The following is a 13,149-nucleotide window of genomic DNA, read 5'->3' on the forward strand; positions in this document are numbered from 1 at the left end:
ACAGCTCTAGTGAAGTTACCCAGTAATCAAAAGAAATAGTCATTCCCAATTATATACTTTATCTAAAAAATATTTAATATGGCATTTTGTTATAAGAAATGTGTTTTTCAAATACTCTCTGTGTGTGTGTATAAATCTAATAAACAGATAAAAATTCTGCCATTCTGTTAAGTACACAAGAATATGTAAGCATCTTGAAGTTATTACAAACCTACTATAAAAATAAAATGTAATATAATCTGAATCTAGAGATAGTATTAACCTCAAGGTCTTTTGGTAAGGGAGAAAGACCAGTATATTATTTCTGACATAAAACATACTAGTGTGTTTTACTACATGAAACATAAAAATATTTTTTCCTAACATGATTCAAAATGCAAATTAACTTCTAAAATTATCATTTGCAATACAATATAAATTTCACCCACAAATAACAATCCCAATAAAATAAACTTTATTTCTAAAAAGTCATACTTGAAAAATTAAATGTGCTCTTAAAAAATTCTGTGTCTAATTTAAGGTTGTTAATTTCATATTACATATAGAAAGAAAAGCTGATCTGCTAAGAATTTAGTAATTCTGCTAACATGTATTTGTTATAGATTCTATGCTAGCCAACTGAATAAAGCTCATATTCATCATATAATTTAATGGAGGAGACATAAAGGTAAGTCAATAATTATAGGATGGTATGAAATGAACCAAGCTAATGACATAAGCAAGGTACTATAATGGACTGCCCCATCATAAAAAGCTTCTTCAAAATAATAATAATAATAATAATAATAATAATAATAATAATTAAGGTGAATTGTAAAGAACTAGGAAGGGAAATGGTATTCCAGGAAGAGAGGCCAGAATCAGGAAGACATGGTATATGAAAGAATAGGATATGTTGGAAGAATTGCCAGTAGTTTCAGATAGTTAAAGAGAAGAGACGGTACAAGGAGAAGTAAAAGATAAAATTAAAGAGGAAAGCAGGGACTGATATTGAAGGACCTTGAGGCTTTCCACTGAAAATTTTTTAGCAAGGGAATGATTGATCTTATATTTAGAAATGTCTATGGTAAACTATTGTAAAGAATAGTAAACTACAGTGCTGCCTAAAATCAACAGTGATCTATTCATCAGTGAGCTCTATTAGAGTCTGTCACAGAATCCACAGCAGAAGTAATAGAGATTTGCACTAGGAAAAGAAATAAGAAAATTGATATAAGAGCTTCTAAGAATGCTGAATCTATTCTACTAGAATCGGTAAATGATTGGATTTGTGAAGGAGAGAGAGAGGAATGCAAAGAAATCTAGAATAATTCCTGTTTCTAGTTTGAGTAATTATTCAGCCAGATTTATTTTCTTATTTACATGGGGGGAAAAAAGGTTTAAGATCTTAAAGATGAATTCAATTTGGGTCTTGTAGAGTCTGAAGTGACTGTATGGCATCTAAAGAAAGATGTCCCATAGATAGTTGAGTACATGAATATGGAAAGGTAGATTTGGTACACATCATGACTAAAGGTAGTGAAGATTTGAATTTGCATGAAGTAGAGCTCTTAGGGAGAGTACACAGAGTAACAAAAGAAAAGGATCAAGACAGGGATCTCCAGAAACCCCAAATATAAATGGTAGTCAGAGAAAGAAAGTCTCAAAATACATCATTTGGATGTAGGAAGAAAGAAGGAAGCAGCAGAGAGTTGTTATACAGCCTCACAGAGGGGGAGAAAGTTAAGAATGAGAGAATAAATAATAATGTTGTACATTAAACTGTGGGGAAGTAGGGTGTTGCTATAACAAACTAAATGTGGGATTGGTTTTGAAATTGGGTAATAGAAGCCAGAAGAATTGTGAGACACATAATAGAAAATACCTAGATTGCTTTAAGAGACTCTTAGACATAAGGAGATTCAGGTGAGATATGAGGAGGAAATAAAGAATCGGTTATTGAAAATTGGAAGAAAGATTATCTTTGTTATAGAATTGGCTGAATTGTATTTTGCTTTTGGGTGGAAAGTAAAACTTGTAACTGATGAACTTGGATATTTAACTGAGGAAATTTCTAAGCAAAGTGTGCAAGGTGAGGCTTGGTTTCTCCTTGCTGCCTGTGGTAAAATGCAAGAGAAAAGAGATAACTTGAGGAAGGAACCGTTAAGCAAAAAGAAGAAGAAGAAGAAGAAGAAGAAGGAGGAGGAGGAGGAGGAGGAGGAGGAGGAGGAGGAGGAGGAGGAGGAGGAGGAGGAGGAAATATTTGTAAAATCTCGGCCTGTCTGAATTTCAAAAGATGAGAATGCTGTGTTCTGGAGACAATGCCAAGAGTATGGCTGAATAAACTATTATTGGAAAGGTTAAGCATGTAATGCATTGATCCAATTAACCATTTTAGCAGAAACCATTATTCTTGCCTAAGGAGAACAAAGGTGGGATGAAATGAAGAAAGGTTGTTGGACTTCTGGAATTCTATAGGCAGGAAAAAGGAAATAGCTACTAGAGATAATAAGATATAGATGGGTATCCTTTCAAGGAAAGGGGAGAATAACCCTGAGAATGGTTGAGAGGTCAGCAGGATGCCATCTGCTTGGTTCTAGAGGATAAGACTTCACTTCTTTGGGCCAACAGGGTGAGACCAATTCAAGCTAAGATGAAGGGACCACCAAAAAGGGCCAGAGGCACAGATGAGTGGGCTCTCCACAGAACCAGAGGTCAGAGTATCAAACTGCACAGGATAATTCTCAGACACTTAAATCTAATGAATTTTGTTCTGCTGAGTGGTAAACTTATTTTAAGCCAGTAATTCCTTCCTTCCTTCTATTAGCTCCCTTTCTGAATGTGAATGTGTATCCTTTGCCTGTCCCACCATTTTATTTTGGAAACGGATAATATGTTTTCTAATTTCGAAGTTCCATGGATGGAGAGGAATTTTGAGGAAGGATGGACTATACCAAGAATCTCACACATATCTGATTTATGTGATTTAGATGATAAGATCTGGGGTTTTTTGAGTTGATATTTAAATAAAATTTTGGACTAAGAGTTGATGCTAGAATGGGTAAGAGTTGGGCACATTGTAACAAACTGAATATATTTTGCATGTAAGAAGGACATGAATTTCAGAGTGCCAGAAGGCAGACTCTTGTAAGTGAAATTTCGTGTCCCCCCACCCCCCCAAAAAAATATACGTTCAAGTCTTAATCCCCGGCATCTTATTTGGAAATGGAATTTTTGCAGATGTAGCAAGTGAAGATGAGATATGCTGGTTAGAGGTTGGATCTAATCCAATGACTTATCTGTCTTTATAGAAAGAAGATAATTTGGACACAGAAAAATACACAGGAAAGGTGACATGAAGACACACAGGGAAAACATTATGTGATGACAGAGGGAGAGACTGGAGTGATGCATCTATAAGCAAATGAACATCGAAGATTGGCAGCAACCAATAGAAACTATAAGACAGGCATGAAACAGAGTCTCCTTCAGAGCCTCTAGAAGGATCAAAACTTGCTCATACCCTGATTCCAAACTTTTAGCCTCCCAAACTATGAGAATATTAATTTCTGTTGTTTTAAGCCACTCAGTTTGTGGTAATGTGTTATGACAACCATAGGAAACGAACACAGATGTCAAATGCTAATGCTACAGAGAGGTCAAGGACAGTAACTATGTGGTTTAACACGCAGTTAATTGAGAATAAAATTGAGTACTTAATAACAAGGGATGTTGTGAAGGAGAAAATGGAAATTTTGACTAGATATTTTATTTAAAAAGCTCATCTAGGAATAGAAGAAGAGAGATAAAACTGGTAACTAAAAAGGAACATAGATTCTTAGATATGTTTAAATTCTAAGGAAAAAAGAATGAGGTGTTGAAGAGAGAGAAAATGAGTAATGATTGAAAGAACAAGTAGTAAAAAAAAAAAGCTTTTAGGAAAAGATAAACCAATTTCACAGAGACAATAACAAATGATGAAAAGATGGATGAAATTCAGAGAAATGTGAAATTCCTGGCTGATGGTCTTAATTTTGTCATATAAATCAGAGATAACATAATTTGCTGATCATGAGAGGCAAGATTAAGAAGGAAGAAAACAAAAACAGTTGAAATTTTTGGAAATGGCAACAAATCACAGATCCACATGGATAGGGTGTCTGGTAGAGAACAAGAATTTTTAAGGAGCACCTGTCTACACAATCAAGGGGAGATGTATTGATTGTTGATTGATCTACTGATTGATCGATTGATTCATTCATTCATTCATTGCCAGCAATTCTCAGTAGCCTCATTATAGAAACCCAAAACTCTGAAGGTGTAACTGATCCAAGGAAACTGCACACCAAGTATGACAAAATAACAAAGGGAAAACACACAGAGCAAGTGTCATAGTGTAGACTGTCAGGATCTGAAATCAGTAAGAAAGAAAAAAATGTCAACGTAGTGAGAAACAATAAACATACTAAAACTAAAATTGTGGGAGAACCGTCAAATAGAAGGTTATTTTAGAGACAGAAATCTGGACTTTTGACAAGCTTTTTTCCTCAAAAATAATTTCCCCAACACTACCTGAAATTCTGTGCTATTATGCTTATTTTGGAGACTCTTGTTAAAATAAAAATACAAGTATAAAATATGCCATACTATTTCCTTAGGTTGTCAGAGAGGAAAAAAAATAATTAAGTAATGACCAGTCTCTATTTTATTATTATAAGTTGTTAACAAATTACTGGATACATTACTAACATGTATTCTAAGGAAAAACATTGAGCACAAATAAAATTGAGAAGAAATGTAATCTATGATGCATAATAAAATGGCTAAACACTTCTTAGCCTCACATAAATGATTATAATTTATATTACACTCATGCAGTCAGACCAAGATCTAGTCACTATTACCTAAAGCCTATTAACATCTCCTAAACTACTTACCATGCTTAGCTTACTTTCCAGCATCCTTAGACATTTGTGTAGGTGCAAGCTCACACACACTCCCTGTTTTGTTTTGTTTTTCCTCTCTCTGCCTTCTTACTACAAAAATATTTTGTTGTTGATAATGGTGTTTTCTTTATTGTTTCATTACAACAGGGTCAATAAGCTTATGTTTTGGCAATAAACCTACATTATCTATTAAATATAATCACGAAGTACGTGGATAACCTTCTCTCTTCTCTTCATCTCTATTCCATTACCTATATCTCAACATGTGATTTCTTGTCCTGATAATCTTGGGCTACATTACTATAGCTTAAATAAAAGTGAATCATTAAAAGGCAAAAATTCACTCTGGATGATCTCATAGTGAAAGAACAGGCCCTCGGTTTAAATTATAAAAAAATATATTGAAAGGATAATCAGAATTTTAGTCTGCAATCCAAAAAAATAAAATAATAGCAGCAGTTTTTAAATACAAAATTATAGGATCCTTCTCTAAGAGTCACCTGGTCTGCTACCATTTCCTCTGCCCCTCTGCTCCTGACCTCAATGTCCGTGCTTAAGGCTTTTAGATTCTAATGGTAAGAGAAAGAGGACAAGGAAGAATGAGGAAACCATCAGGGTGCACTCAGACAAGAGCAAATTCAGATTCTGGAGCTACGATGGCCAGATTATTCCCCACATTCTCTTAACCAGGATCCCTCTTCCTTAATCTTCCCTTATCTCCTAAACTTTTCCACTTTTTAAGGTGTAAGCTCCTGGTAACCCTGTCTTTTTTGGCACGTCATTTCATTCTCACAAAGAAATCTCTAAGAGAAACTGACATAATCTAGACTCCAGAGAGTACAGCATCCCTCTACTCAGTTACACACTCCCATTTTTTTTTCCTATAACTTCCTATCTTACTACTTATAATACTTGCCTTAGTGTCAAAAATACTGCTAGATCACAGGATCCAGGAGGACAGGGTTTATATCTAGTTGTTTCATTGCCACATCCCAAGTACTTGGCATAGCTCCTGGATGAAATATACTCATTCATATCTGAGGATGACTGAAGCAATAAATGAATAACAGCTACTCAGTACTACTGCTTAGGGATACAGGGCGATTCTCTCTATGTAAGGCAGATCTAAAAGGAAAGCTTTGACCTGGATTCCTTTCTTCCTCTGAAAAGAAAGACCTCTTTAAAGGCCTTACACTCTAACTAGTTCTAATTTTATCCTTATCACTTATTGTTTTGTCATATCACCTTTACCCATATATAAGTCCAAGGAAAATAGAATCACAACTTATGATACTCTGTATGGATAAGTAAGGCAAGAGTGTAATAGGTTTAATAGATTTCTACACAACTAAGCAATTTTACAACTTAAAATATTTGATCAAAATATGCTCAATTATCAACCACCAGAATGATCCATATTATAATCTTGTGGTGTGTATTATATGAAGTATTTTTTTTAAATTCTTCCTTGATTTCATTAGGAAAGAGAGAGGCTTTCATTTGTAACTCAAGTAATTTCGTGAAGGTAAACTTGCAGAAAGAAATAATTTGGCTTTCAAAAGAAAATGGTTTAATTTAGAATTAGCAAGCAGAGAGTGAGGAATCTCTATTAACTTTACTTATAATTTATCATATGTTTTCACAGGCCTCTCTAGGAAGAAATAGGAAACAATTGCCCTTGATAATTATGACTTTCAGCATGCATTTATTTTGCAGAAGGGTTTTGTCAATGTAATTATCAGGTTGCCTCACACTTAGTTCTATACACTATAGTTTTCATCATAGAAACTATAAAAAGGAAAACACTATTCATCACAAGCCACCCTGCACATCCATTTGTGAAATAATCACTGCAAGTTTTTAAAGAATATGTTCTAAAGAATTCAAAATATTCACAAATTACAAGCTAACTTCTTTTGAAGCAAGTAAAACTTGCTTTTGAAGAAAGGTCTGGTTGGGACCCCTGTACTAGAGGCCTCACAGTGTCCCCAGCCTCACCTTTCTTTATCCTATAGCTTAACAATAGATAGACCCCTGAAGCTTGACCCAGAGCTTGGAACATCTTCTGCCATAGAAAGTTGACATGAAACTTATGTTTAATGCCCTTAGGCTTACTGATCACAATCCTGGTCTAGCTTCCTTTCTAGATTACTTCCATCTTTGTTCCTGGTTGCTAACACCACTGGAGGACCACGTCGCCAGAAGGAAGGCTCCAGGAAGCACAATAGACTCCTGGAACTATCATGTAGCCTCTGGAATAATGCCCAGATTTCTCTTTAAATACCCTAAGCTGAACTGAGAAAGTAAAGCAGTTTTCGAAGGTGTTAACCTGCTGCCTTCTCAGATCACAGGTGCTCTGACAATAAACACTTGTGCTAATACCCAACTTCTGTGTTGGTCTATTGGCTGAGGAGCACAAGCAGCATAAGACCCTGACTCAGTTGCCCTCCAGTTACATTTTGATTCATTTTACCTGAAAACATTTAGATGAAATGCACCATGATAAGATTGAAGTAGCTAACATTTACTAAGGTCTCCCTCTTGCCTAGTGTTGTTGAAGGAATTCTGTTGAAACTACTCACCCCCATAATTACCTTGTAAATTAAACTTCTAAAAAATTTTTCATTTCGAAATGTGAAAACTGAGGTTCAAAATTTTCACGTGTTTTCAGGAGATTGCTAGATTATGTGTAACACCAAATTCCTGCATATCTATCCCCGAGAAACTAATAAAAGAGAGCTTGGCTTCTGGAACATCCTGATAAATTGCCTCTCTACAGTCTAAGCACAGACCATTTCCTCCAGCTGGCACTGCACAGAGCGCTCCAGCTCACATGCTCCAGCCAAAGCTCAGACGTCAGACTTGCCCACTTACCCAGGAAACTAAGGCTATTGTTGCTCATCCTCATCAGTGTGTCCTCATGGTCAGGCCCTGAAAACTAAAGTGCCAAATGTCCAAAACTGTATAACCGAGTGTATGTATTCAGATTGCTTACAGGATACGTTTATCCGAGAATAATAAAGAAATCCAAGTCTCGTTGTGTTAAAAACAAAACAAAACAAAACAAATAAAACAAAAACACTCATCTTGGGATTTCTAATTTACCCTCTGTGCGTTATGGCATTCCAACCTAAGCCAAGTAGTCTCTCATGGTGATAGAAATTAGAGAAAGAGGGGGAACAGGGGACTTTGGAAGTGAGAGCGAGAGGAAAAAGGGTCTGAGGAGTGACAACATGAACACGGAAGCAGAAAGTTGACTGAAATTCCAAAAGCCAGTAACACCTAACAAAAGGACCGTAGCCCGCAGCAAGCTGCGCCCACACACTCTCTCAGGAAAAGCTCCTGGGATCGTGCCTTCGGTTTAACCGTGAATGGTTTCATTGGTTTAGAAATGAACAGCCCACAGTAAATGTCCGAGAGCAAGGACCTCAGCAACAGATCCTGAAGTTAAAGAGGAAAACCAGTCTCGGCAGGATTTTAATTACGTGTGAGAAAGTGCAGCCCTTTCTTTGAGACGTCCACCTTCAAGCTCCAGCTGCTCCGCAGCAGGTAGAGAATGAATGAAATCTGAAGGGTGGGGTGGAGGAAAGGAGCGCAATCTTTGTCTGCGAAGGGGTTGGTCAGCTCCGCGGCCCCCACGACGTCACCAAAGCAGGAGGCTATAAGAGACTAGAAAGCGCGCCGCAGCACGCGAGTTTCAGCGCTCCGCAGCCGCTGCCAGGCCAACCCGGAGATCCCCGGCGGGGACTGTTCCTAATATCTCTCTTCAGGATCGTCTCATCCCTCCTGCCTGCCAAAGTCGCAAACTCCTCGGATAAAGTGGCGCCCTGGGTCTCCATCACCTGCTGGTTCAAAGCATCTCTTCAGGGGCAAGAGGAGCGGTACCTTCTCTGCAGCGATTCCAGGGGGCGGGGGGTGAGGACCCCCCAGCAACCAAGGGACCAGGAGGCACATAAGAACTTCGGGGGAGTTGGCAGGGGCTACCGGCCGCTGAGTGGGCAGATCCGGGGCTGCAGACTAGCGGCGATGGCCTCTCTGCCCTCGGTGACAAACTGGACGACGGGCGCGGGAGGAGAGGGCGCTGACACCGCGAGCCTGAGTGAGGCGCTCGCGTCTGGAGCAGCGGTAGGAGCGGCTGAGGCCGAGTGGCTGCGACAGCTCCTCCAAGCCGGCGATCTCTCCACCACTTCCCCCACGCTGGGACTGCCCGAGACTTCCCCAGCGCCTTCGCAGCCGCGCGCCAACCTCACCAACCAGTTCGTGCAACCGTCCTGGCGCATCGCGCTCTGGTCCCTCGCGTACGGCATGGTGGTGGCCGTGGCGGTCTTAGGGAATCTCATAGTCATCTGGATTATCCTGGCCCACAAGCGCATGAGGACTGTCACCAACTACTTCCTCGTGAACCTGGCTTTCTCCGACGCCTCCATGGCAGCCTTCAACACCTTGGTCAACTTCATCTACGCGCTTCACAGCGAGTGGTACTTCGGCGCCAACTACTGTCGCTTCCAGAATTTCTTCCCTATCACAGCCGTGTTTGCCAGCATCTACTCTATGACGGCCATTGCTGTGGACAGGTGAGGAGGAGAGGCGAGAGGGAGGAGGGAGAGCTGGGCGAGGAATAAGATTACAAAGGAAATGGTGACAAGGTGCGTTTGGTAAAGGGAAGGGGACTAGGAAAGAGTTCTTGGGGAACGGAGGTCACTGATCCACTCGTAGTCCTCCAGTGGCTGAACTAGTTTTTGCTGCTACGGCCTCCCGCATTCCCACGCTAAGCCCTGGTCCCGTTTAAGGACATCTACAGGGACTGAAGAAAAGGAAGGAAGGATATGGGGAAATCTGTCATTTCAAGTAGGAGAAAGTCAGCTAGAAACACTTAATTCTCATTGGCTTCAAAACAACTGTGGCAAAGCTTACGTTTTCTGCAAAAATGTACTTTTTGGCCTTCTGTCTCTGTCGGTCACTATTCTCTCAAGAGAAATGGGCAATGAGTCTACCCTTCACACTTCCCCTTTCTCTCCAGTCTTCTGGAACTCATCCCCACACATCGCATTCCCTATCCTTACCCCATGGCCAATACTGGTTTGACATCTCAGTCACGGAGCATCCATCCATCAGGGACAACAGGTTTCCTCCCAAAGATTGCCATTGGCTAGCAGTTTCCACAGTGTCTCAGGTTAGACTTCACTTCTGGTATTCTGTGGAGGCTATGAGTTGGGTAGACCCTGTGCCTCGAAGACTGCATCCAAATCTTTCAGATAATGTGCAACAAAAAGCCCAGGGGATAATTGTTTTAAAAAATGAGACACACTACTTTATAGCTGTTTAAGATAACTTTTTAGATTCTTTTCTCATCTATAGTGGGGATTCTGAAAGGCTTAAGCAATTAAAAGAAGCTCAATTGACCTCTAACATTTGTTCTCATATTTAAGATTTAAAAATTTCTGTGTGCATTTTCTTTCTCATATTGACATTATGAAATATGCATGCTGTGTCAAGACAATGGTAAATCTCCACCTGTTATTAAAAGCTGGTTACACTTTAATTCAACATTATGCTAAAAATGACCATACCAATTGATTCCAGTATGGGTTTTGTGATTGGCAACTGCATGTGGAATACATGGGGTGATTTTGCTTTAACGTCAAATCTCAATATTCTCACTTGTGTAAGAAAAGAGCATTTTTTCAACATTAACGAGTCTGTTTCAAAATCAAATGAGGCTTAATATTAATTCTTACTACATTAAGCTACTATTATAAGAAAAAATAAGAAAATAATTTTTTTGTAAGTCATTCCTCTGTGTTTAACACTTCCTGTTTTAAAATAATGAGCACGGAGGTATTTATCAATAAATCTTTGGAAGCTTTTTTGAATATCAGACCCAGAGGATTAAACCGAAGGAACAGTGGTTACTTGCCACTAACTAGGACAAATAAGCACAAAATCACATTTTTTTACAGCCTCTGAAACTGACATTTATCCCTTTCCCCTTTATCTCTGATCTTTCTCATGTGTATCACCCCTTCATTTTTGTAGGGACAAAAATAAATAAAAAGAAGCAACAAAATCAACCCCAAATTGGGGAACAGGTGAAATTGCTTCTAAGCTTTCTATACCAAGGTAGAATTGAATGTTCCTTTGGTTTGAGCATCTTATTTTTTGTTTCGCCTTGGTTTCTTTTTTGCCTTTTTTATTTCTCGTAAGCACATAGTTTTTAATGTTGTGATCAGGAAGAGAGACATTACCATATCATGGTATAAAATTCTCACAATCTTGAAATGTTAATGACGCATTGTGAAATTTGATGAAAGTTTAGTATGTGTGAAATTCGTAGTTCAAGTAAGAGGAAGATGGTTATTTTTCCAATTACTTTCTGCTAAAATTTACACAATATCTGAAATGGCTTTTGAGTTATTTTAATGGCTAATATAACACCATTTCATTATACTCACTGATTTGAAATTAATGAATACCTTATTACCTCTTTTCTGGAAAATATTCAATTACTAAAATGACACAAAATTTATGGAGCATACAATTTGCAACAAAATCTGAAGTCTACTCAGTTCAGATCTTTTTAAAATCTGTTACTTAAAGGAATACTCTTATTTGAGCAGACAAGTGATAAAAAGAAATACAGAAATAATAGAAAAGCCTGTTTAAGATAATTTTTAGAATCAAATACTATGCAAATATAACAGTTATTAGAACTCTCAGTAGTTCACCAGTATACGAAAACCTTCTGCATTTGTGTCTTATGAAACATGAACTGGAAAAACTTGTATTTGCAGTTATATTATAGATTTAAGTTTACAAGGTAGACCTTTCTAAGGAAGTTCACGTGAGTCATGGTGGCTTGGTTTATGGTTGCATGGACTCCCTGCCACATATGGAACATAGTTAACAGTATATGCTCACAGAAATTATATTTTCTTATGTAATTAATGAGTTATTGAAATAACTATAAAAGTTACTTAACCCCTAATTTGTTCTTACTGACAAAAAATGCATCATTTAAACTGCCTTGTGAACACTTGGCTTATTGAAGTGTGAGTGTTTTCTATTCCCATTTAATAACAACTGAATTCAACTCACTCTGTCGCTCTGCCTAGAATCAAAAGATCCTGAGCTTGAAAACTACTTTCACTTCAACTCAGCCACATCTGTCTTCCCTTCAGCTGCACTGAAATGCTTTCAACCACCTATGACCTTAGAAATTTTAGACCTGAAAAGAATTGTAAATACTCCCTTCATGAACACCTGTATTTTACAAATGGAGAACCTCAAGCCAAGGGTCACACATTTTGTCAAGTAAAAGGCATTGAGTTTCCCTTGAAATGTTTGGTGCTCCATTCTGCATTGATAGAATTGCTTGCTTTTTATGTCCACTTGTATATACATATAATATTGATAACTCTACTAAAGATTTAAATGTGAAGTCACAGATTTTGGTCTTATACTGAAACATATTATCTTTTGTTTTGTTGATAACTCCTGCGAAGCTGTGTTTTTGTTGGCCAAGAAGCCATCTTTTATTTCTACAGTTTCTTCTTGCCTGGAGGGTTACCTCACAACCCTCCAACACCCCAAAACACACACGATAGAAGTATTTGTCAATGAAGAGTCACTTTTTCTCTTCATCATCTTCCCTAAATTTGCCATGTTAAAATGTAACACTAAATATAACATTTATCTAAAAGATGCTAAACTTTCCCTGGATCATGCAGTAGAGCCAAATTCAAATCACTGCATTCCATTCCCAGGCCCATACTCTTCTTACCTCTACACTATTATGGCCCCTAAGAAGTAGTGAGGATTACAATGTTTAATTAGATGGTTATTCTTTTAATTAAATTAGAATTTAGCACTTATTTATGCTGTATATTTTACTTTTATATATAGCATTTTCGACACATATATTACCTATATTTTAACTGAGAATGCAAATGTTAGAAAATTGTTAATAGAACAGTTAATATAATATAAATATTGCCATTTTTATTCATTTATGACATGTACTACTTAGTATTTGGAGATATTAGTAAATAGAAAATATGTTTTTCTATTTTCTAAGCAAATTTTTGAGATTAAGTTAGAAACTCTAATTATTAAAAGAAATATTTAATCTAACTGAACTAAGTTATATTTTTAACCAAATGGATAAAAATTGATCTTATATACTACTTTTAATTTTTTAATTTCTTTAAAGAAAATTCTTTTCTAT

General features: G+C 37.5%; 1 protein-coding gene across 1 annotated transcript in view; it reads left to right on the forward strand.

Annotated features, from left to right (window-relative positions):
• The first annotated feature begins 8,646 nt into the window (after positions 1–8,646).
• TACR3 (tachykinin receptor 3) overlaps positions 8,647–13,149 on the forward strand; it is a 57,872-nt gene continuing 53,369 nt past the window's right edge. Inside the window, exon 1 of the mRNA XM_016159122.2 lies at positions 8,647–9,499. Within this exon, the coding sequence (XP_016014608.1) occupies positions 8,952–9,499 (548 nt within the window). The 5' untranslated portion in view covers positions 8,647–8,951. The remainder of the gene's footprint in view (positions 9,500–13,149) is intronic.

Source organism: Rousettus aegyptiacus, unplaced genomic scaffold (assembly GCF_014176215.1).
Source record: "Rousettus aegyptiacus isolate mRouAeg1 unplaced genomic scaffold, mRouAeg1.p scaffold_m13_p_10, whole genome shotgun sequence".
NCBI lineage: Eukaryota > Metazoa > Chordata > Mammalia > Chiroptera > Pteropodidae > Rousettus > Rousettus aegyptiacus.